General features: G+C 35.4%; 5 protein-coding genes across 9 annotated transcripts in view; 2 read left to right on the top strand and 3 right to left on the bottom strand.

The window, feature by feature from the left end:
• Window positions 1-1,525: 1,525 nt before the first annotated feature.
• LOC115443849 (SWI/SNF-related matrix-associated actin-dependent regulator of chromatin subfamily A-like protein 1) lies at window positions 1,526-10,203 on the bottom strand. The gene is made up of 14 exons (XM_037437103.1): window positions 9,642-10,203; window positions 9,354-9,469; window positions 8,394-8,494; window positions 7,996-8,130; window positions 7,630-7,735; window positions 7,088-7,171; window positions 6,441-6,621; window positions 5,053-5,203; window positions 4,782-4,946; window positions 4,279-4,435; window positions 3,955-4,086; window positions 3,376-3,501; window positions 2,999-3,058; window positions 1,526-2,764 (listed from the first exon to the last, which is right to left on the bottom strand). The coding sequence occupies exons 1-14, from the start codon at window positions 9,976-9,978 to the stop codon at window positions 2,543-2,545; spliced, it is 2,073 nt and encodes a 690-aa protein (XP_037293000.1). The 5' UTR covers window positions 9,979-10,203; the 3' UTR covers window positions 1,526-2,542.
• Window positions 10,204-10,514: 311 nt separating this feature from the next.
• Window positions 10,515-11,865, top strand: LOC115443851 (congested-like trachea protein). The gene has a single exon (XM_030169435.2). The coding sequence runs from the start codon at window positions 10,621-10,623 to the stop codon at window positions 11,515-11,517; it is 897 nt and encodes a 298-aa protein (XP_030025295.1). The 5' UTR covers window positions 10,515-10,620; the 3' UTR covers window positions 11,518-11,865.
• A 126-nt stretch (window positions 11,866-11,991) lies between these two features.
• Window positions 11,992-13,113, bottom strand: LOC115443850 (G patch domain and ankyrin repeat-containing protein 1 homolog). The gene has a single exon (XM_030169434.2). The coding sequence runs from the start codon at window positions 12,891-12,893 to the stop codon at window positions 11,994-11,996; it is 900 nt and encodes a 299-aa protein (XP_030025294.1). The 5' UTR covers window positions 12,894-13,113; the 3' UTR covers window positions 11,992-11,993.
• A 1,265-nt stretch (window positions 13,114-14,378) lies between these two features.
• Window positions 14,379-16,426, bottom strand: LOC115443870. Its single transcript, XM_030169453.2, has 2 exons — window positions 15,945-16,426; window positions 14,379-15,780 (listed from the first exon to the last, which is right to left on the bottom strand). Exons 1-2 carry the CDS (start codon window positions 16,152-16,154, stop codon window positions 15,289-15,291), a joined length of 702 nt encoding a protein of 233 aa, XP_030025313.2. The 5' UTR covers window positions 16,155-16,426; the 3' UTR covers window positions 14,379-15,288.
• A 1,031-nt stretch (window positions 16,427-17,457) lies between these two features.
• The window catches only part of LOC115443872 (NPC intracellular cholesterol transporter 1), a 75,177-nt gene continuing 67,299 nt past the window's right edge, over window positions 17,458-25,335 (top strand). For all 5 annotated transcript variants that reach the window (XM_030169457.2, XM_030169459.2, XM_030169460.2 and 2 more), the window contains exon 1: window positions 17,458-17,720. In XM_030169457.2, the coding sequence (XP_030025317.1) occupies window positions 17,643-17,720 (78 nt within the window). In that variant the 5' untranslated portion in view covers window positions 17,458-17,642. The remainder of the gene's footprint in view (window positions 17,721-25,335) is intronic.

Here is a 25,335-nt window from a genome sequence, read left to right as displayed (position 1 = left end):
GCCCTCAGCAGCTTTACATCGCTGGCATAATGCTTTACCTTTGGCCTTATTCTCTTGCCACACTTCATTGTGACATTGCGTAACAAGCAAAGAATTTGCCCCCAATTTAATTCTTGTGCGCCCGGTCTGAACATCGAAAGCACGCCCATGCACGGGAATACATTTATTGCGGCCCTAGGCATAGAGCTAAGTATGTATACCTCATAGATGCCAATTCAGATTGAGGCCTATTAGGGCTCGCGAACATTTCCTGGCCTTCACCTCTCCTCCTATCCTAAGAGGGCTCCTTCTCCTTCCTCAACCCTTCCTTCCCCCCGATATCCCCTCCGAACTGTCCTCCAGATCCCTGCAGTCGCTAAGCCAGATTCCAGTACCTATCCCATTCGCAGGTTACCCCGATGTTGACTGCGGGGTCCGATACAAAAAAAAGAAAAAAACAAGCAGAACATTACAATACTACGGTAACAAGCACGTAACGCACATAGAAATTGGCATACAGAAGACCATTCCATATTGTAAATTGGAAGTGGTTCTCTATGGTCTATCAAAATAACGTGTGGCATAGAGAATAAGGCCTAAGATAAATAAACCTAGAGGCATGTTTCGCCTACCTGAGCATAACAGATTACTCAACCATTCACCCGCATATAGCCACCTCTCGATGGTGGAAGTTTCTAGACACTGAACTTACCATCAGGTTCAATGCTCCGGTTGTAACAGCCTTGGCGGACGATTAGCGTCAGTCGATAGATTACCCACATAACATTATGAATTATAACCGGGGCCGAAGCTTCAGGGGCGCTATTGGCCAATGCCCTGCCTTGAGATAACGATGCGTCCAATTATGCAATACCAGCTGATAGATACCCAGAATACTATAGTGACTTGTGGCGAACCTTCGAGTTCAACCGGTATATAGTCATTCGGAGCAGGTCCACACTATTCTATAATGTGTGGTCCAGACTATTCACTATTCTGTAATCTTATCGCCAATTTCTGTAGGCGAACTCGATCGCTTTTCAGTGGATCAATCAGAGTAAATGTTTATGTGTACAAATGACTTATTTTGATTGGTTTGTTCTTGGAATCAGATCAAAGATTGATATTTGGATCGTTAACTGAAATCGGGTGTAAAATAATATTGAAGTAGCGCACTTAATATAATTATTTTGAGTGCGTTAATTATAATTCAAATCATATTATGTATTTTTGACTGCGACTCCGCTCGCGTGAAAAAAAACCGGGATAAAACTCCAGATTTATATTTTCTCTGGATAAAAATTATTCTATAGCACCAATAATACTAATATATGAATTTAAATAATATTACTATGAAATATACTTAGTTTCAGCTTATAAAGGCATGATATCAATTTTTCTCTTACCCGTGGCCCATCTTCGATGCAGATAGGAAATCTTGTAGAAAAGTAAAAGGATTGTGGCAAAAATATTTTTAATCAAACTTTATGGAAAAGCAATGTATTTTTAATCGGTACATTTAACAGAATATTAAAAAAAAGGTATGTTTATGTGAGATGTGTTTTTAATAAAAAAAAAAATAATAATTTTTGTGTAATTTCTAGTACATTATTGAAATTAAGATGACATCGCACTTCTATCCTTTGTTATTAGTTTGTAACTATGTATCCTTATATTGAAAACAATAAATAATTTGCTCATATTGTTAGTGGTTTATAAACAAGTTAGACAAGAAAAGCATAAAAAACTATTTACAGCCGTTTTCAATAAGCAATCTCAATCTTCAATCCGATGCCGAGAATAAACCAAACAAAATAAATCATTTATAAGCATATCAAAAAACTTTGTTCCGATTGGTACATTTTTAGAGATATATTGAAAAAAGGAACAAGATCATTTATTGAAAATGGCGGTTAACAATAAATTCAGACCGCTCAAAAAATTTAGGAAACTGATAAAACTATACAGAATGTTGCAGAAATACAGTATCAATAATAACCTCCATATAATGAAGAATTATTAATTGTAGCTCACTGGTAAAGTTAAACCAGAAAAATGTTTTTTTAACAATTATTTTACATCTCGATCCTTAAATCCTCACAATATATCAGTCCAGATCTCATAGACGTAGTGTAGATATTTAAGTTCATAAGAAAAATGAATTTCTTTAAATTTGATACCCATTTAATCACTTTAAGTTTTTTTTTTTCAAATTATATGTCTTACGTATATAGCCATTCAACCATCGATATAAAACGCGCCTAGTCTGATATGGCCTTTCTGGCAAAGTATGATAGCAAATAATTATTCACACATCTATAAAAATCGGTGAAGTGTATGTAACATAGACAAATGTTGTTTAAGATTTATTTATGTGTGTGCCCATACCGACACAAAATGGTATAGTACATGCGACGTACTTTCTATGTAGTAGTTATATTGAATATACAGAATTTTATGTTTGCAGTACTAATCACATGACGCGTCCTTTGTTGATCTAGGAACCACCCAATTATCCTTCCTTGCAGTTCACCGTAGTTCGACTGGGAAGGCAGTTGATTGGTCATAAATCTAAATTGGCCAATATATCGTCCGTTTCATCGTCTTCAAAGAAAGATTTTTCTGCATTATCTTCAGATGTGCTCGGTTGAGGAGAATGAAATTCAGTAGTGTTGTGCGTTCCGACTTTCTCATCTTTCCTTATATTTGTACCTGGGATGTAATCGTTTTTGTTCTTCACGGGTGGAATTTGTGTTAAATACTGCGACATAGTGTTTTTGCTTTCCTGAAAAAGGGTTAGATTTGAAAAATTGTGTATTACCGATACTAAAAACGTAAGGAGCTTATGCCTTATATGACGAAACACTCGCCCCTTATGGGACGAATTACACTTGGCGAAATGTGGGTGCTGCAGTTACACCTCTGCCTACTTCTTCGGGCATAAAGTAGAGATATGTGTTTGATTTTTAAATCGTATAAATATTATTCCACAGTGGTGACTAGTGAGTGTGAGATTTACCTGATGAGTGGTAGCGGTATCTTCAAATGTTTCGCGACTTAGCCCCACGTCGTTTAACACCTGAAATATATTATCTACATTAGTTATTCACGTTGTAGCAAATACTAGATTTTTCTTGTCTAAATGAGAGAACATTTATACTGTAAAACACGAAGGGTATGTCAAAACTTCGTACAATATTTAACTTCACAAACTGATTAATTATTAATTTCAATTTTATGTAGGATTCAAAATGACAGGAAATTATGATGATAAGCGTTCGATATTTTTTGATTTGGTAGCATTATATGACTGTACAAGTTTTTTCATAGGGTTTCCCAAATTTACTGAAGGATGTATTGGTGGATTATATAGAGTGTTGGTGATAGTGTCCGTACATTGAGCTTGTGCTGCAGCAGCGGCCACATGTGCTGGTCGGCGGTGCGCGGCGCCAGCAGGTAGCGCGCGCGCACAGAGCCCGCGCGGCCCAGCCGGTGCGCGCGAGACTCCGCCTGCGACAGCACCTGCACGCACCGCACGTCTGTGTCGACTGACGGGAGGATTACCCCTCGTCAGCGACCACAATTAATAATAATAATATCAGCCCTGTATTATATACTCGCCCACTGCTGAGCACGGGCCTCCGACACTGCTGAGAGGGATTAGGCCTTAGTCCACCACGCTAGCCTAGTGCGGATTGGTAGACTTCACACACCTTCGAAATTCCTATAGAGAACTTCTCATATGTGCAGATTAGCAGTCCGTTCCACACCCAACTAGGTTATCGCCGCTATAAGCGACCACAATTATGCCTGTATGAAACTTATTATTATGAACACTTCACTATCAAAGTCAAAATAATCAGAGTTTAATCAACTTTATTATGGTAATAATTTACAGATACCTACAGCTGAGGAGTGTGCCGTCATAAGCATTTGTGTACACGTTAAATGTCTTGTACGATTAATATATCTTACCCCAGGGTTCCAGTGCAGTTCAGCGAATAGGACGAGGTCGGCGGCGGTGAGCGTGATGCCAGCGTTGGCCGCCGTGATGGACAACACTGCGCAGCGACACGTCGGGTCGTGCTGGAACTTCTCGACCAGATCCTGAGTCAAAAATGTATTATTGAACACTGGGTCAGAAATGACCCGGTAGGAGATATTTTGACGGGTCAAAAATGACCCAGATATTTAACTTGTTAAAAATTAGAACTGGATTGATTGCGGACAAGACAAGTTAGATAATAACAATAAATTAATAAATCTTCGTGTTGTCAAGACGCCATAATTGTAACTCACCGCTCTGGATGCGGTGGGAGTAGAGCCCACGATGCGGATGTAATGTACCGCGCGCTCATCAAGGGTCTCACTTATAGCGTTGATCATGATCTTATGATGGGCGAATATGAGGAACTTCTTCGTGGTAGGATTGTCGAGCAGTTGTTTAATATATTTGCTGTGGAATTAAAGAATTCTTCAAAGCGACAATACTTAATAAAGATTTTAATATTAAAATCGCAGATCAGTTTCATCATCGTTATCAGCCACATAAAGTCCTGATGAACATAGGCCTCCCCCAAGAATTTCTAGGCAGACCTGTCGAAAGCGGCCTGCATTCAACGTATTCTTGATACCTTTATCAAGTCTTCTGTCCACCTTGCAGTTGGACGTCCAACGCTGCGCTAGCCGGTATGCAGATCAGTTTATTTAAAAGTAATATAAGCAAAAAGATTACATACAAACATAATATGCGTACTAAAATATACTGCTACAAAAGATACTAAGGCATTAATTTCACTTACCAAATAGCCGGTATTTTGACCCTTGCAGATTCGCTAAAGTACGTGATGAGAGCGGCATGCTTTTCAGACTTCGTGGATGATTTATAGGCCTCGGCCATCTGCGACAGCCCTTCCTGATCCTGTGCGCTGTACTGCATCAGTGATTCGTCCAGTAATACTGCTTCTCTTTACAAAAAAAAATATCAAAACTTAATATTTGAAATTAAATAGTAGGTTATTACCAATTAATATGACTTTGATTAGTATAAAGTGATAATATAGATGTTACTACCTGGTTTTGGCCTCTAGGTCTGTAAGGACTTGTTCCTTGGTCCTTCTGATGAGGAATTTCTTTTGCAATAAAACTTGAAGCTCAGGCAAATTTGACTGACCCGACATGTCCCAACCAAACTTTGTCAGCTTCCCATCACAGTACCTTTTGCCTGGACAATAAAAATTGTCACATATTATAAATTTTGACACATGTTATAGATATTTTTAAGTATAACCAATTTTAATCATATAAAATTAAAAATGGTATGGAACTATTACCACTAAAAGAAAGCACTAGACCCATGGATGTTTTAGCGAGCTCCTTTTATAAACGTACAATTATATTCCTAGTATAAAATATTTTCATCAACACAAAAATAGAATGGTCATATTACTTTTAAAACTCACCAACTCCGACGTCAAAAAGTAGAGCCCAATATTCCAGCCAGCATGTTAAATGATAGGGAAATGGATGCTTTGTTTTTTATACATAAATACTTAAAAAAACGGTGATTTCAAACTAAGAAGATCTAGAGTCAATATATCCACTATCGCAAATCATTATACTCACCACCGTGCGGTGTTGTGACATTCACGACTCACCATAGTCCGTGTATGAGGGTGTGAGCTTGGCGTCGATGAGCACGAGCTGCGTGTAGAGCTCGGCGGGGCGGCTGAGCGCGGGCGTGCCGCTCAGCAGCACCGCGCGCGCCGCGCCGCCGCACAGCGCCCGCAGCGCGCCCGTGCACTGCGCCTTGTGCGACTTCAGGTGGTGCGACTCGTCCTACACAACTCACAACTCACCATAGTCCGTGTATGAGGGTGTGAGCTTGGCGTCGATGAGCACGAGCTGCGTGTAGAGCTCGGCGGGGCGGCTGAGCGCGGGCGTGCCGCTCAGCAGCACCGCGCGCGCCGCGCCGCCGCACAGCGCCCGCAGCGCGCCCGTGCACTGCGCCTTGTGCGACTTCAGGTGGTGCGACTCGTCCTACACAACTCACAACTCACCATAGTCCGTGTATGAGGGTGTGAGCTTGGCGTCGATGAGCACGAGCTGCGTGTAGAGCTCGGCGGGGCGGCTGAGCGCGGGCGTGCCGCTCAGCAGCACCGCGCGCGCCGCGCCGCCGCACAGCGCCCGCAGCGCGCCCGTGCACTGCGCCTTGTGCGACTTCAGGTGGTGCGACTCGTCCTACACAACTCACAACTCACCATAGTCCGTGTATGAGGGTGTGAGCTTGGCGTCGATGAGCACGAGCTGCGTGTAGAGCTCGGCGGGGCGGCTGAGCGCGGGCGTGCCGCTCAGCAGCACCGCGCGCGCCGCGCCGCCGCACAGCGCCCGCAGCGCGCCCGTGCACTGCGCCTTGTGCGACTTCAGGTGGTGCGACTCGTCCTACACAACTCACAACTCACCATAGTCCGTGTATGAGGGTGTGAGCTTGGCGTCGATGAGCACGAGCTGCGTGTAGAGCTCGGCGGGGCGGCTGAGCGCGGGCGTGCCGCTCAGCAGCACCGCGCGCGCCGCGCCGCCGCACAGCGCCCGCAGCGCGCCCGTGCACTGCGCCTTGTGCGACTTCAGGTGGTGCGACTCGTCCTACACAACTCACAACTCACAACTCACCATAGTCCGTGTATGAGGGTATAAATAGCATACATTATATTAGTTTCAAAAATTATGAAAAACTTTTTTAATCATTTTTTTACGTTTAGCTACTGCAAGATATTTTGTTTTAATTTCGGAACTATGTTATGCGAATATTAGAAGTGCGCAATACTTTTACGTTTTATTTTTATCACAATATGTAACGCATTCTGCAATTAAATTATTATAGATTTTGTCCATGCTTAAATTAAGTGTTGGGTCATTTTTGACCCCTTCTAAAAAATTGTAGTAACATTTTGTTTATAATTAATAATAATTAAATTAAATATACAAAATTAATCTATTTTAAGTAATTTAAAAGGTTGATTAGAACAAATGCAATTAACTTAAAAATATTATTTGCATATGGCAGGGTAACACAAAATATTAATCAATATTGAAATATAAGAATACTTACAATGATAACAACACCAAATTTCTTGCTTTTTAACAAATCTGTGTACATGCTAGCTATTTTATAGCTCACTATGACGACTTCTGGCTGAAAATAATAACAAATATATATTTTTATTATACTATAGATTACTAGATATTGTCCCCCAATTCGCCCACATGGAAAGCTTCTCCGACTATAAGTCTTTAAAATAGTGCTTCAATTAAAAATCAGATGAAGAATTAAATCATTTCACATGAGAGCAAATTACAAGGATAAAAATAGTCTATGGAGTAATCTAGAACATGGTCTAGTAGTGTGCTAAGTTTCAGCCAAGTCCGTTGAGCTCTTTCGGTGTTTATTTCTAACTTACCTCCTAACATTTTTACATACTTTCACATTTATAATATATGTAAGCCAGTGTAAGAAAGAAAAATAAATAGTAAGAAATAAAATATTTAGACTTCCTTCTGATGTACATTACGAGCATAATTAAACTATTTCCATGGCCAAATTAGGATGTAGTTATCACTTTGGAAAACTGCCTTAAAGTATATTAAAAATACCTGTCTTTCAGAAAGTAGCTGAGTGTCCTTCCCTGTAGAGAGTGTCACTATGTTCATCAAGAGCACAGAGGGCAGCAACTCCACGATTTTATTTTGCCAAGTTTCTCTGTAACATTTATATATATTTTTTATTTATTGACACAACTAATATTTGTCATAAAGCTAGTCGATTTTATTTTAAGTTACATGGTCAAGGCAAAATTACTTCACTGCACCTGATGGTTAGCAGTGTGGGGTCCAGGTACAGTTGACTCGCAAGAGATGACTATCACTCGCCAGTCAACACAATTATGCTGTGGGGACAGTACGGTTTTAGTATTTTCTGATATCTACAACACATTAACTGAATCTCATTGACTGTTATACCTCATGGAGGAAGTAGTGACTATCAGCAGAGGCCAGTTGTGCCTGTAGTAGCTGGCTATAGCGAGCGCTTGGTACGTCTTGCCTAGTCCCATGTCGTCCGCGATCATGCACCGCCCGCGGCGCGCGATTGCGAACCTGACGAACAAATCGCATCTTAAGCTATCACACTAACAACATTTACAAACTCATTATAACCATCATTTTCCAATGGGTGATTTATTGATATTGTAATCTTTGATTTTAACACCATACTTAAAAAGAAACACAATACCAGCAAACTTCAAAAATTACATGTTGTTAGCTAAATTTTAAATCCAAATAATAATTCTAATCTTAATTTTCTTATTATTATAAGTACAACTGATTTTATTCAGATAAATATGATGATGTTGACAAACCTGACTCCGTCTGCTTGGAACGGCAATAGTTTATTTCTTAGAGTAGATTCTACTGGAGTCAAATCAACATTGTTTGGATCCATAGTCTGTTCCCTCAACACCTGTAATTTACAAATGTACATATATTAAATGGATGTATGAATAAGGTTTTTATTAAATTACTTGCCAAACAACTAGAGCACATGCATAAAATAAAATAAAATGCTTTATTCATCACATAGGCGAACATAATTGCACTTATGATAAGTCAAGATACATGAGAATATTTAATTATTACTTAATTAAATTAGCTTATATAAACAAAGACAATTTATATTTTAAAATAAAATAAATTAAAAATATACTTAGTAAACAAAGAAGCCAGCTCGGGCTGACAGGGAAGAAGAAATAAAATGATGTATATATGTATTTTTAAATAAGCAATAAGGGAGAAACGCGTTGCGATCCTCACCGATGAGGACAATAAAAGCCCTAACCTAGCTAACCTACCAGCCTTTCACTAACTACCTAAGCGATGACTGCCCGAAGAAGAAAGGCAGAAAGAAACTCTGGGTTTTTTTTTTGTCATCAATTGTCCATTCTTTTATAATATTGTTATAAATTTTTTTTTTTTTGAATAAGTCTTCTATACAAAGTCTGATTAATTATATAAGCTAATAAACGCACATCACCGTAAAAGTGCGGAGAAAATCCACATTAAAGTATTTAACAATAACTAAAAATTAACAAAAAAAAAACAATAATACTAAAATAATTTATAACAACTATGAAATATACTGGGTCATTTAATAATGTATAAGTGTAGCTACACTATCAAATAAAAATATCCAACACACAGCAGCGTGTTTAAGTTGTTTCTCAGCTATTATACAAAATATGATATAAAGCAAATGGCAATAGAGCCATGCGTCACCTCATCAAAAACAATATTAGACACTTAAGTTGTGATGATTGTCTTACCTTAAGGATAAAAGGTGGTAGAGCCCCTATGACTATATGTGGAGCTAGAGGGGCAACTTTGGACATCAGGTCTTGGTAATGGTCTATTGAGAAGTTCCATAGTTTTGATTTGGGATCTGAAATACATAACAAAAGTTGAATAAAATTGTAATTTTCCTATATTTAATATATTATTAATTTTCTTATCATCCTTATATTGTGGTTAACATAGTTCTTTTAATTTAAATTTACGTAAGAAAAACGAGTTTTGTGAAATGGTTAAATGAGTGATTATTTTTAATGCCATACCATAACTTTTAGAAGGTATTTTAGAGAATATATTGATAAGAGGACTGCAGAACTCCGATGGATTCACCTCGAACCTGTCTTCAGATATGAGATACACAGTTCCGGTGACCACTTTATCTACAGGCACGCTGCACTCAGTGTGCGCATTATTTGTGACACTATTTCTCGCATATGGCTGAAAACTTTGGCGTGAATTAAACGAACTTCGTATTGGAGAAGCGTAAGTTCCTTGTAAACGGTTCGGACTCATTGGTAAACTATTATTTTCCAGTTTACTTAGCCGTTTTTGTAAAGCGGCTAAACGTTTCTTTTCTATTTCTTCCTTTGTGCACGACATTGTAAAGTTTCTGTTTAAATTATTAAGTGTTCATAAATATTAAAATAGTCTTCATATAATGAAATCATTAATAATTTATGACGAATTAACGTATGTAATATTTGCGCCCATTGATAATTTCCTCAAAAATATTTACGAAGTATTTAAATCAGAAACCAATAAAGTAGAATTCTAGAATTCAAATATTAAACGTCAATGATCTTTAGCTGTCAACTGTCAGTTTTAAAAGTACAGTTTAACTCGTGGGTCCTCTCAATTTTGCGTATCTACCATTGGTAATTACCTACCCATTTCTATACCCTTAGATAAAATAAAAGTATTTAATTGTTTAAACCGAATTAAAATTATAAAAAAAAACGTAACTTTAAAAGTTACCTTAGTAACGTAACTTTAAATTGAAGGTAACATTTTAGTACATGAAAATGTAACAAACAGATAGAAGGTGGTAAATAAAAACACTCAAACTACAATAATGCTACAGATCTATAAAGTAAGATAATGCTATAAGGGAACGCAACATGGACTTTGACATTTTAATTCAATGCCAAAGACAGCTGTTGATAAGTTAGGAAGTAGGTAGCCGAGTAACAGGTTTTAGAAGATACTTTTCCTTTCCTTTTCGAACGATATTACGAAACGAAAATGTCTGAGAATAGTAGTCCAGTTAAATATTTTCTATGTGGAGGTTTCGGCGGTGTGTGCACTGTTTTATCAGGACACCCTATGGACACAATAAAAGTAAGATTACAAACTATGCCCCTTCCCAAACCGGGCGAGGTCGCGCTCTACGCTGGCACTTGGGATTGTTTTAAGAAGACAGTACAGAAAGAAGGTTTCCGCGGTCTGTACAAGGGTATGTCCGCACCTCTCACGGGAGTGGCTCCAATTTTCGCGATCAGCTTTTTCGGATTTGGTCTCGGTAAGAAATTAATTAAGAGCGACGAGAATCAGGTCCTGACCAAGTCTGAGCTTTTCGCAGCCGGTGCTTTCTCTGGAGTGTTCACAACATCAATAATGGCGCCTGGCGAGCGTATTAAATGTTTACTTCAAATTCAACAAGGAGGAAATGTGCCCCAAAAATATAACGGCATGGTTGACTGCGCCAGGCAGCTATATTCAGAGGGCGGTATAAGAAGTATTTACAAGGGCAGTGTGGCCACAATCCTCAGAGACGTACCCGCAAGCGGTATGTACTTCATGACCTACGAGTGGGTCAAAGAAGTACTAGTTCCAGAGGATGCGAGTGCAAAAATCAAGATGTTGGCAACTATAGTGGCCGGTGGTTGCGCTGGAATAGCTAACTGGCTGGTTGGCATGCCGGCTGATGTATTAAAAAGCAGGTTGCAAACTGCTCCAGAGGGCACATATCCTAATGGAATGAGAGATGTTTTCAAACAGCTAATGGAACGGGAGGGGCCAACTGCATTGTATAAGGGGGTCACTCCCGTTATGATACGAGCTTTCCCAGCAAATGCCGCTTGCTTTGTGGGATTTGAGCTTGCAGTCAAATTCCTGGATTGGGTGGCACCTAACCTTTGATAGTGTAGCTATATGAATAGATAAATCTAACAAAGTTGTAAAGTAATTGTTAAGTTTTATAGTAGGTTAAGAAGTATTATTTTGTAAACTTGTTTATTAGATATTCAGATGGTATGAAGAATACAAATGTAATTTAAATATATATTTTTATGTTGACACTTTGTTTTCAATGTGAATGAACAGGTACATGACAATTATTGTTGTTTGTTCAACAATTGGTTCAATGATTTATTATGTGTTTTTATTAGCACTTCTGTGAAAATTATAACAGCTGTCATATCAACTAGCAACAGCTGTCCATGTTGTGTTCAGTGCCTTTATGAGGAAATAAATTCCATCTATTTTTAACATTGTGTTTCATTCAATTGCCAAAGGCCAAAGGTGAAAATGAGAGTTTGGCATTGTACATCATTTGGACTTTGGTTCTGAATTTTTCTGTTATTATTGATAAGGATTTTTAAATAAAAGATAAAATGTTAGTAAAATTGTCTTCTGAAGTTTATTTCAAAATTTTTATTTTTTTTATAATCCCTTCCCATCATGTTTCTATACTTTTCTTTGACAGTCTTTTCATTCTTGTCTTCAATCTTCCTTTTTTCATGTCCAAGACCTTTCCTGTCTATTTTCTGTACTGTTTTGATAGGGTACTTTTTCCCTGAACCATCAGGACCCAAACCGGACAATCTGTCCCAACCATCCTTTAGCATTAACTGATATCCTTTATTTGAGGAGGGTATAACAAAGTTTGCTGTTGGCTTCTTGCCTCTGCTCGCATTAATATTGTGTATAGTTGAAGACAAATGTTCCTCTTTATCTGCAAACACTTTATTACATGTCTCACAATGATAATTTTCTTTTAATTTTACTTTTGGCTCATCATTTCTTATTGTGTCCGGACTTTTCGTTCTGTGGCTTAATAATATATCAGCTAGCTGATAGTTTTTATTCTTAATAACTAGCGAACGCGCGGAATTTCCCGCCTTATCTCTAACAGATATGTCGGCCCCTCGCAAGAGGAGTTCGCGGGCGGTATCTATGGAATTAGCTTGGCACGCGATCATGAGCAAACTCCACCCAAACTCGTCGATTGTGTTAATCTTATCTGGACAGTTGTCTAATACCTGCCTTAACGTGTCGACGTCATTATTTTGGACCGTGAGATACAAGTCTTTATCAGATAACGTAATATGTTTCTTTGTTTTATTGTGACTTGTCTTTGTTGACGCGTTGTTATGCACTAACGGAGGGTCCTTTGGCTCTTTTATTTCTTCCAAATATAACTTTTTAGCTTCTTCTCCACTGAGTTGTTTCACGTTATTTTGATTTGTTGTCACAGAGGTGGGCCTTACGAAGTTCGTGTATTTGTTGTAAGACATTGTGTGGTGTATCACATTAAAACTATTACATGAAACGCATTGAACGTAGCTATAATAATCATTAAATATTCAAAACTAATTTACATATATAAATTAAACATTTATCTTAAATTATTGTCGCAAATATAAATTTTATTTGTTGATTCATTAATTAATTAAAAATATGAATAAGCTCACTAATGTCACTTGTCAGTTTTGACATTAGTGTCGCCAATATTGAATTCTAAATATCCCTTCTAAAATTATTCGATTGTGATAATTTTTATTTAATTTTTTTGACTTTTATCTAAAAATATAGATCTTATGACCGAGTACTAGAAAATATAAAATCTAGGAATGGCTGTAAATAATTTTACTTATGTCATTTCTCCATTTGAAGGTATGTTAAGGCGATACCTCAAGGTCCATTTTCATACATTTTGTTTCGCCTTTAATCTGGGTAACTAAACAAGTATTGGCAAGTAAAGAATTTAAATTCACGTCTAGTTAGTGATTAGTTCTCGCAGTTGAAAGAAAAACGTAAAAATAATTAATAATCATGGATATTTCGGCCTTTAAAATTTCGTCATATTAAATTTTAAAGGCCGAAATATCCATGATTATTAATTATTTTACGTTTTTCTTTCAACTGCGAGAACTAATCACTAACTAGACGTGAATTTAAATTCTTTACTTGCCAATACTTGTTTTGTTACCCAGATTAAAGCCGAAACAAAATGTATGAAAATGGACCTTGAGGTATCGCCTTAACCAATTAATAAAAGTAAATGTTATATTTTTTTTAATTTGGACAAGGTGTAAATAAATAGTACCCTAGTTATATGTTTTCTAATGCAATTATACTTACATAATTGATTTAATTGCCAAAAGAAACATCCAAACATTATCAAATCCACATTAAACGATCAAGATTCAGCATTTTAATAGTGACAAGGATATAAATACATTTATGGTTAATTAATATTTCCTAACATTTTGGTAATTTATCTTTGACTGGAAACATTAGATAAACTTCGCTATCTTTTTAATACGATTTCACACCTGAGACGAAGGTAAGGAAACAATACACCCAAATAGATTTCACCTAATCGGAAAGTAAAATGTGCACCAGCCGGAAAAAGTAACACTTAAAAATATTGTAATTTATAACATTTAATTAAATATTATGTTCATAATTTTATTACGTAAACAAAACAAATATTTAAATATTCAATCTAGAGATTGAGCCTCACATTTTGCGCAGAAATGGTATGAAAGCAAGGTAAAGCTCTTGATGGGACACACACACACCATGGGTGGTCACTGATCACACCCATAGTACAAATTGTAGGAGGTCACACATAAAAAAATATATTTTTTCTCTTTTTCTCTCTCACTATGTGGCACCCCGGTCGCAAAAGCAATCTGTCTCTCTATGCGTAGTCCCGATTTTTAAAGAGATAGGCAATAGATATTAATTAGATTTTCAGTAATTTCATTGACACATAGCTCTCGTAATTACAATATTTATTGAAAGTAAATAATTATTGTGACATAAATAAAAACACAAATGATTAAACAATAATAGACATTAAGACAATTAATTGTTTTAGACATCATGTTGTTGAACATGGAAAATGTGAATACACTCATTTTTAAACCTAAATCCCTTAGACTTTCGTAATAAAATTAAATAAGTCTAGCAATACAATAAGCGTATTGTTTTTTCTGTCACATTAAAATAAAAAATAATATTTAAAATTAATTATAAATATACATATATCTATTAAAACACAGCTTTTAGTCATTATTTACACTTTTCAAACTTTTATAATTGAATATTTATGATATACTAGTTTTTGCTGACAAAATACATCCTTTTGAGTATAAAGATACCTGTTAATTTTTCACTGATAAAAAGAAGAAAAAAAAATTGTTTGTTCTAACTCTGTGTCAAATTTTGCCCATAACCATCTAGTAATTAATGTTTACAGCAAACATATAAACATCTTCATATAACTTACACATTTATATTTGTTGCATTTATTATCTACAATTACTATTTACAAAGAACCATACTGGGTGCAAATATAGATAAAATACTATACATAATTTGCTAATAAGAAATATTCCACTGTAATTAATTGGGTTACATAATATATATTCATATAACAATCCTCAATGTGTTGTCAAACATAATTGATCATAAAATTCAGCAAATGCAAAATACATGTCAGACTGTGAGAGGATTTAAAAAAATAATTGTGGAAAACCTTTCACAGTTACTGGTGTTTTATTGCAGCCACCCTTTTAACCATTCATATTGCTTAACTCTAAGAAACTGTGTTAAAGAAATAAAAACTTTATATGTTTAACACTTGAACACTTTTTCTCTGCCCTATATCTTAATTATGTACTATTTAGAGAGTTCTCTCGCAATATCTTTCAATGCTTCCGTTTGTTCTTTCATCAGTTTTAATTTTTGTCTTAGATAATCTTTTTTGAAATTGATATATTCCTCTTTTAACTGTAATTTACGTTGCTCTTGTACGGACAGCATGTCACAGTTGAAGAAACAACTGTTTGCACATTTTGAACCATTTTTTATGGCATTTTTTAACTTAGTTACTTTATGATTGGTTGTTGGAAACACTTTCTCTTCAGGCAGTGATTCCGCATCACTGTATGTAGCTATTGAATCCATTTCGTTCATGTTTGTTGTTTCCGGTATTGCCTCTGCCTGTAATGTAACAAATTCTGTTTCCTCCTCAGTCTGGTAGTTGGTGGTCGAAGAGACGTTTTTCAAGCCCAGCGCTTCTTTCTCTGCGTGTGTCAACATTATCAGTGAGGCTGGAAGGTTGTCGGACGTGTGTCTTCTCTTTGTTTTGGATCTGATGTCTTGCCAAGTCTGGAATTGATAAATTAAATAGTTTACCACAATGTTGACATTGAGTTATAGGTTCCATGGCTATTGAACCTTATTTAAGGTAAAAAAATAATATCCAATAAGTTAACTACAGATATAAAATCTAATGAAGCCAAAAGGGGATTAACTCAAGGGTTCCAGAGTACCTTCTTCCACTGTCTCCAAGTTTTTCTTGCACCGGGAATAGCGTTACATTCAATTGCGATGTTTTGCCACAGCTTATGAGCATCAGTGTAATTAAATCCTTGTCTCACTTTGCACGATACTAGGTCTGGATATTTCGCCACCAACTCGATCAATTTTTTCTTTTGTTTTGCTGTTGGATACACTCCTCTACGTAGGCGTCTCTCGTCCATAATTTAGATTATTATTCATAGAGGAAAGTTGTACTCGCTTGTATTGTGTGATACAGCGAAGTGTATGAGACGATATTCGTGATTTTACCAGAATTTATGTACCAATGATATATAATATTTCACTTATCACCTTTATTATAATATGTGCTTCTGAAATACAACTTTTAGATTCATTTTGATTATAAAATATTAATAGCTAAATCTGCTAAACAAAATAAATTGGAAAACGAAAGAAGTGTTTATTTAATTGTCAAATGTCACTGTCATGGTTTTGAAAATAAAAAACAGAGATTCTTCCAGGCAACCCCATTTTTATATTACTTGAAAGTAGCTTAAATCCGGAAGATGTACTTTCCAATTTTCATATTGAAGATTCGCTTTTGTATTTGTAAACCATTTATGACTTTTTTTCTATAGCGGCGTCTAAAAAATCTTATTATATATTTAATTCTTGTCAATTTGTGAATTATACTGAGTTTGATTGGAATAAAAGTATAATAGTCCCCCTATATATTTCCTCGGTATAAAAAGTTACTTATGTCCTTCCCAGTGGCTTAAACTTCTCCATATCAGATTTCATCGAAATCCGTTCAGTAGTTTTTTATATTATCGCGTTCAGATAGACCAACGGACCCAGTGGAGGACGTACTTTTAAAATATTATGTAGGAAAGGGTATAATTCAATGTTAATAACTAGATAATTGTGCAGTTTGTTTATATGTCTGGTAAAAATATAGAGTTAAACATTCGCTATTTAGAAAATGAGGCAGTAATTCTTATTTAAAGAGGTACGTAGTGGGATTATAGCGCTATCACTTTACTACTCAGTTATTTTTTCCAATGACATCCCGTGCCTATACTAGACCTTTTATCTGTTTCTTGACAACGTGTAGAAAGCCTTCGAACTTGTGGATTACTTATTGGATTTTAATAATGTTTCTGCTTTTGAATTTATATAATGTAAATATTTTATAAAAGTTTTTACTGTTACTGCTCCTCTGAACTGATTTTGTCTTATTTTATTATGCCTCATTTACAGTGTTGTACTATCCCATACTATGAGCACTAATCTGCTCCAGTGAACATTCCAGTTTTGTATAGGGTGTATTTCATACTCCTACCCCACTATATATTTATGATAAAATCTATAATTTTTATTGTTTCGTTACATTATTCCATTTTTATTGAGGATACATGTAAACCATAATTTTATTTACTGGTTTTGTCGGATTTATATTCATGATGAAATATTTTATTATAGCAATACTTTGATTCAGCCATTTTGTATACCTACAGGCTACATTGAAAAAAATCCAATCAATCTGTCACTGTTCACTGAACAGAAGGGAAGTGCGTCGAAAAAAATTATCAAATAAAATCGCACGACCACGTTTGCAAGACGTAATATTTCGGGTGTAAATTGGAATTATGATATGACAAATACTAAGTGCTTTTAAATTTATATTTCGGTAAATATAGTGTTGAACAATGGCTGTTGGCGGAAGGTTACGACGATTTCTACCTGCCTTCTTGGAGTGTTTGCTTCTTTTGCAATTAGTGGAATACGTAAGTGCAATTATATTTTCAATTCTCATACTGATGTCGCCATTAGCAATAGTAAATCTCGAGAATAGACATGAACGTTTCATTACATTCTCTTACTCGAGCTGGATGGCAGACGTAGTTTTTGTAATTTTGTTTATGAAAATATTGTGCTTTCTTTCTAATTGTGGTTGTCTGTTCATTGTCTAGTTAAAACTAACGTTGTAGTCGTTGCATAGCGCTTCAAAGCGTATAGCTTTCCTTTACTTCCTTGTATATACAAAAGTGGGTAGATAACAGTAAAGCCGAGGCGTATCATAATTACTGAATAATCTATCCTTATGTCCGTTTACAAAATATACGTATATTACATTAAGCATGATAGCAATAGTCCTTGAAGTCAAATAAGGTTGTTGGTGTTTTGTATACATAAATATATTTCTCATAGAAACATTTATTTGTAGTTTTGCCTGAGTCCTAACAATCATGGCTTGTTATTGTAGTCATTTATGCCAAGCTTTTAGCAAAATAAATACATTTTTGTATTGTTTAGACATTTAATCAACTATCAAACTGTAGGCTGTGTTAGTAGCTATAAGCATGAAAAAAAAAGATATAATATGTTATTATATAGAAAACAAATCAAACACCATTATTTTTGAAGACTTACACAAGCAATGTTAAACTATTTAATTTTTTAAGTAGTTTAATGTTCACCGTGGCATTTGTAACAAATTTTCAGACTGAAGACTCAGGTCCAAGTATTCATTAGTAATTCCAAAGTGAATCATCACAGCTTCTATAAAATATGCAACAAGATATTGATGAGTCATTAAGTTATAAACAAATGTTTACAAGCAGTGTTGATCTCTCAATGATGGATATTTTCAATGGAAAATAAATTATTAATATTGTCATTATTTCTGTTGGTAACAATACATTGTGTTAACACTGGTGTGTCAAAACAAAGGAGTTTTAAAATCTCCTTTTTAGTAGATCTAATTTAAATGTTTCCACATTATAGTATTAAAACCTCACTGTAATAATGTTGCTAATAAATCAATGAGATTTTATACTCATTTATTATAATATGTATTTATATGTTTTCCTTTAAAGAGATGTACAGATAACTAACCATACTTAAGGGGTACCCTATTAAACCATATCAATATGGTCTTAAATGAATATCAATTGATAGCTCTGTCAATGAGAGAGCTTGTCAAATATCCCGTAGCAACATGCGCTCATCAATCAAATGAAATGGTACAATTAATAGTAATTTGTGCCAATAGCCTGAAATGCTTTCAATTGGTACCATACTCGACTAGCAATAGGGGCATTGTTGTTTGGAATCTGTGGGATCACATAGCAGGAAATAATCATTCTTTTTGGAAAGATTTATTTTTTATTTCTAAATTATTTAGGAAAGAAATATATATTGTTATTTATAGCTTTGATTATTGATATTTGATTTTATTTTATACAACTACTTTGATATTTGATTTTATTTTATACAAAATATTATAACATTTTTTTTGGGTTTTTTAAAATTATTTATAACAATTAGAGCCCTTTCAAAAAACTTAATCCAACATAAGTAAAAAGGAATTGCCATACTTAATAAATATATTGTTTTGGGTTTTACTTTTACATCATACATCATTTAAAAAAATTAAAAAGAAAAAACTAAGTCAATCATCAAGTGACAAGAAAAATATGCAAAACTAATTTGCACTCCAAGACACGTAAGGTGGGACCTTTCTGTAGCGCCCATATGTGTGACTGCGTTTTGACACGGCTGTGGCGTGTTGCGACTGCAGCGTCCAAGGTTCCATGTAGTACGTCATGCTCGCGTGTCGGGAATGTTAATTTGTGCCCCGCCACGGCCGCCGCCATTGATCGCTGTGAAAATAGTTTGTCAGTATCATTTTCATGTTTTTAGCTTTTAGGTTCTAAGTTTGTGTATCTAAAGTCGAAATTCCTGGGAAAGCGACCGTATTCAGGAAATTAAGAATTGTATTAATAAAGGCAGAATGTGATAGTCAAGTTTTTGTCGAAGCTTCATTCGATACATAAGAGAACACTTTGTAGGTAGTTGATGGCTTTACTACAACACTATGTTAATAATAAAACATAAAATTTTTACAAAAATAGTATAAACTAAAATGACAAAAAATCTCTGGTTTATGAAGGACTTTGCAATAACACTACCTTCGCAAAAAAATACGTAGAATAAGAAAAAAAAAACATGTTGTAAACCTTGAATTTGTACACAGGAAATCAACTTTGAACTGTATAATCATGAGAATTTCGGCTAGGCACGCGAATTTATGACAAACTTCAATCTGATGGCATTTTTTTAGACTACTTGAGGCAAATGTGTATATTTAACCGAAAATAGATAATGTATACAAAAAGTTCCACATTATTAAGTATTTTAGAAACATACATACATGCATACATAAACCTAACTACATGGGGCGGCGAAAATAAAGTGGCCTACACTCATAAAAAATAAAATCCCGGCACTGTTACTGCCTCTTCTCTCTCCTAGTGACCGTCCTGAGCCGAGGTTCGTAACCCGTTTTGAGTTGTCTTCAGCATGGTCGCTTAATTATCAGGGTTGCGAGCGCCTAAACCGCTCAACCGCAAGTCCGGTGTGTTTGTATAAGCCGGCCTTTGCCAGGCTGACAAACGTAGTGTAATGTAAAAAAAAAAACCTCTTCTAATATTCCACCTTTAGTTCCTAACAATAAGTCAACATGCTTTATAACAAATAATTGAGCAGTTCGGATCTTCAAAGTTAGACAGGCCGTGAGACAAAATTTGTATTTGTAATTCCTTAATTCGCTAACTCGTGCCTGCGATGGACAAATATAAGACCGGTTAAGTGTCTTCCGGTATAATTATCATCATTTCCGGTTACCGTAAGACATCAAGTTTTTTGCGTAGATATAGCGACCGTCAATCGATATCGGTTATGAGATCTTAAGTGTCTAATATTTAACTAAGATTTTGGTATTATAAGTCAGGTAATATAACAGAACAACTTATCATCAAAATACAGGATGCAAGCCGTTAAATATATTCGTAATTTGAATTAAGAAAAGGAAATAAAGAAAAAGATAACAGAATTTCTTATAATTAAAACACTTTTTATAGAAAACTTAATTTCAAATGATTATGCTTGTACAGCCGTGGCAGTTCTGTCCTCACCTGATAAAACTATAGTTCAGCTGGTTATTCATATTTTTTCTAACATTTTGTGTAACACAGCTGGGAAAAGGGTAAGAGTAGGTATTTAAAATATAAAATTTACGCCTCCAAGGATACCTTTTTGGGTTTATCGCTCCTGAAAATTTCGCAAAGGTCGTTACCCTAGCTAGGCTTAGTTGAAAATTTAATAAACCAAAAGTTTTCGGAGATGAGCCGTATAACAAACACTTTTCCTTTTAACTCAAGGGCGTTAAATGTTAATACCAGTTCATAATCTTCGTTCAAACATACCACGTCACGGCGCCCAGTAATACGACGCTCTGCGGCGATTCTCTATGCTCAATCATGTTTATTACCGGATTTTTTGAATAAGAAATCGGTAATAAGTCGCTGAGTATTTGTCTTACCTAATTATTATTTCACTTGACCACTTTCATTTCTTGATATCCGATGATTTGTCTCTGATATAGTTGTGTGTATTGATGTTTGTTGTGTTATACTGTTTCGCGTGGAATCTTAATTTTCACATTGAATACAGACTCTGTTATAAAATATTAAAGTCCATTGTCCTTGGCTAGTTACGTCAAATACACAATCTACCTGTAAATAAATTGCCTGGTATACACACGGTAAAAACCAGCAGGGATTTCCGTCAATGACAAGTTGGATTTCGGGGTCAGTCGTATTATGTATTCTGTTGTTTTATGATTACAGCCAACAGCTCTTAGTTCTGGTTGATTTATGTCTGCATTATCTAGTTAATCTTTTAAGGGCAGAGGAGAGTGACTAATCTATCTTATGGCAATGATAGTGCAAGTAAATGTCGATTACCGACATCTATAGCATGCTTGAGGGCAACTGTTGAAGGTTTTATATGATGTCAGTTTATCTGGCCGCTTTTGTATATCTCGTTGTGGTTTCCATAAAGATTAAAAATAATAAGAACAATAAAATGGTGTTTCTGGTATACATTCTATGTAGCGTACATTTTGCTAATAGTAAATAAACTGTCCACTATAAATTCTAAGGGCGTTATTACTCTGCTACATTCATAATAGCAACAAGTGTTGCCAACACACACGGGAACGGGGCTTATTTGTAATGTGGCGGGTTTTCGCTCTGTGAATTGTGGTCACTATTAAGTCGGATACACAATGTATCTAGGACTCAAAATTCAGGAACTCATTTGTAACCAGCCACAATAGAATACATACTCGAATTTACATTCCGTAATGTCTTGGAGAATTCCACACATTAAAGATTGTGCCTTCTAACGAATGAGTAACTCCTGTGGTTACTAATTAAATATAATTACTAGGAGCTTGTTAAAATGTAATTACGCCGACTCGTGTTGTACTAATTTACTTTCAAAGAGTTATTGTTTGTCCTTAGATTTTTTTTATGTATCAGATAGAAATTTTTCAAAGGGAATTAAACGAGTGAAACTCAACTCAAAAAAAAAATCCTGAGTTAACACATCGCGGCCAATTTAAAAGAAAACAAAAACTAAGTCAAACGTAAATAAACCTAAAAGGGAAGCCGGTAGAGTTCGAATTTATGGATGCTTCGCCACTGCAATGTACACATGAAAGATTTTGTAGTATTATTAAATCTTTCAACCGCAGATGCCAGTCTTGTGTGTAGAATTATTTCGCGTAATGTTTACTTAACGCCTGCGATAGATATTTCAATGAATCCAGTGTATGTGGAGTAGAAATACATTTTTGACTTGCATTCATACAGCTTGTGTTTAAAACATTATGTTTCATATTATGTATACTTTATTTCTAGCAGTGTGAAACTAAAAAAAATAAGCTTTGTCATTCGCAGTAGGAGGAGATAATGTAAACACTTTGTTACAATAATGTATAAAGACAATATTAATTTAATTACAACGTGTTCATAAAAAACCTCGTTCCTTAGTTATTCCATTTAAAATGTCAACTAATGTGGAGTTTTAACTGAATGGTGCGAGTTAAAAATACCGGTAAATATTTCAGCCGAGGTGTAAGTAAACGAGTTTTCGTATCCAGAGGCTGTACATGAAAGAAAAATTAAAAGCAAACAAATTGAACCGCATACCGTTGAGATTACAGATTTAGAGTACTTGTTGAGATACTTGTTATCTGAGTCTGATACTAGGGTTTGAGGCTGAGGCGTATATTTATAAGCAACTAGGTGTTGCCCGCGGCTTTGCCCGTGTGATTGGCCTTTTCGCTACAAAAGTTCTTTATAACACTTTACGACACCAGCTATGTAAAAATCAGACAAAAATCCGTTAAAGATTTAAAGATATAAGCAAATTACCGGGATAAAAAGTATGTGATTCAGGACATAGTCTATTCGTTTACTTAATTTCATCTAAATCCGTTCAGTTGTTTCTGTATTTGTTCTTACAAACGAATAGAAATATTCACAAAGCTTTCGCCTCTTTATTAGTAAAATATTATACTTATAAGACATGTATGAACTGAAAAATTTGTTTTAAAGAGGTAGTTTCACATGTGATTATATTTTAATAATCTTTATGGATATTGCCATGAAAATATTATTTAAAAGGATAATTCTGAACTTCTTAATTTACAAACGGCTGCAAGTAAAAACTTGATTTAAAGTTATAGCTTAAGGTCTATTTTCATACATTTTGTTTCACCTTTAATCTGGGTAACTAAACAAGTATTGGTAAGTGAAACAAAATGTATGAAAATAGACCTTAAGCTATAACCTTAAGTATAAGTAATGAACAAGAGACAATATTATGTAAATGGTTACGATAAATGTATCGTCTGATTTAATTTAAAGGTAATAATCGGGGGCCCTGTGCAAGGTAATTTGTGTAGGAAGGTTACAGTGGTTTCAGCCGACCTCCAATGCATTATAAATGGCCCGCTGAAATGTTACGTCTGCATGGAAAACGTTACAGTACTGTCAGCAACCACAGTACATTAATAATTTGTAAAATTATTTCGACTGTGTACTTGTATTTATCCAAGATAATCATTTCTTCAATATTAGATTATATTCTTTGTTAGATTTTTCGTTATTTCCTTTTTCTAATTCACGTCTTAATGTTCATCAAAAACGGTTTGAAACAACTTTATATTTCTCACTTCCTCATCTATAAATATTGTAGCGTATCACATACAAAAATTATAGTTAAATATTAGTAATTATGTTTTGGTGTGTGATATCGGTTCATGGGCGTGAAACTTATGCCAAAAACCCGGTTTACAACTGTAAACAGGGTTTTTCCTATCAACTGATAGGAAGTGGTGAATAATAACACAGGAAAACATTTGCCCGGACACGTGTTTGTCGATCGTTTGCACGTCAAATTACAAATACAAAGTTTGTCTCACGGCCCGTAACTTTGCAGTAACTGAAGGGAAACTTTTAATGCATATTGATTATGGAGTTTATGTGCTGTTTAGGACTACCTCTATGGCGTTGATGTATAGCGCGTGCGGTACAACACTTTGAGTTCCCGGGATCAAACCTAGGGTAAGGCAAAGCGATATTGGGTTTGTTTGCAGTATCAGCACGGAGTCTGGAATTGTGCCCGGTATGACGATAGGCTGATCCCGTATCTGATTACGAGACGGAATAAACTTCGCGAAAATTGAGTTCCCTGGTTGCATCCATGCCTACACCTTCGGGGAAAACGCCACGATGTTTTTTGTTTTGTCTAAGGTATTTGAATATTTACTTTCACAGAATTTTGTATACAAATGTCTTTAATTACAATAGTAAGTAAAAGTAATATCGTTGTGTTATTATTTAACAACGTTTATAGTTCGAAAAATTTCTTTCGCAAAAGTCGTAGTGAAAGACGGAACTTTCTATAATAATATTGATATCACTGACAAATTAGCATTAAGTTGCCAAGACCAGTTGGTCATATGCCTATTATTTAAGTATTCACGAGCGGAAAACAAAATGGATGACATGGTAATTTTATACCTCGCTTAATGTCCATGATGTTCGAATTTAGTTGACATTTTATACTGAATTAAAAAGTTACATCAAGATCAAGTTTTCGCAAGGGCAGATGACGCGAGGCATTTGTGGTCAGTTGTGAAACAAATTATATAAACCACATTGGAATACATGCTGACATAAGACATAGTGGTCCACGTAAATGTGTCGTGTTCCGGGATCAGCCTGTGTATATCCAGTTCCAACAAGCCGGCATAATTGTGTCGACTGTCGACGAGTAATCATCCCTAATCGGACGACATTCTATACTAATGCAACTTCGATGTGTATGTTCAAAGACATAAAGTACACATTTCAATAATTTACTTTAAACAATGAGGCCACTTTGCTGTGACGTATAAAAAATAAAAGCTATTGCCTACCCCTGAAAAGGGGATAAGGTGTGTATGTATGTATGTTAGTTTGTAACATAATATATAAGTCTAGG

The sequence above is a fragment of the Manduca sexta genome, chromosome 10 (assembly GCF_014839805.1).
Source record: "Manduca sexta isolate Smith_Timp_Sample1 chromosome 10, JHU_Msex_v1.0, whole genome shotgun sequence".
In the NCBI taxonomy this organism is placed as follows: domain Eukaryota; kingdom Metazoa; phylum Arthropoda; class Insecta; order Lepidoptera; family Sphingidae; genus Manduca; species Manduca sexta.
This window is presented reverse-complemented; position numbering and strand designations above follow the sequence as displayed.

Excerpts from the sequence above, each read along its gene's own strand:
- LOC115443849 (XM_037437103.1), bottom strand. The coding sequence starts at position 9,978 with ATGTCGTGCACAAAGGAAGAAATAGAAAAGAAACGTTTAGCCGCTTTA. Across the intron at positions 5,204-6,440 it reads ACCCTCATACACGGACTATG|GCAAAAGGTACTGTGATGGG; the intron begins GTGAGTTGTGAG and ends TTTATTGTCCAG. Across the intron at positions 2,765-2,998 it reads ATACCGCTACCACTCATCAG|GAAAGCAAAAACACTATGTC; the intron begins GTAAATCTCACA and ends ACCCTTTTTCAG.
- LOC115443851 (XM_030169435.2), top strand. The coding sequence starts at position 10,621 with ATGTCTGAGAATAGTAGTCCAGTTAAATATTTTCTATGTGGAGGTTTC.
- LOC115443850 (XM_030169434.2), bottom strand. The coding sequence starts at position 12,893 with ATGTCTTACAACAAATACACGAACTTCGTAAGGCCCACCTCTGTGACA.
- LOC115443870 (XM_030169453.2), bottom strand. The coding sequence starts at position 16,154 with ATGGACGAGAGACGCCTACGTAGAGGAGTGTATCCAACAGCAAAACAA. Across the intron at positions 15,781-15,944 it reads CTTGGAGACAGTGGAAGAAG|ACTTGGCAAGACATCAGATC; the intron begins GTACTCTGGAAC and ends TATCAATTCCAG.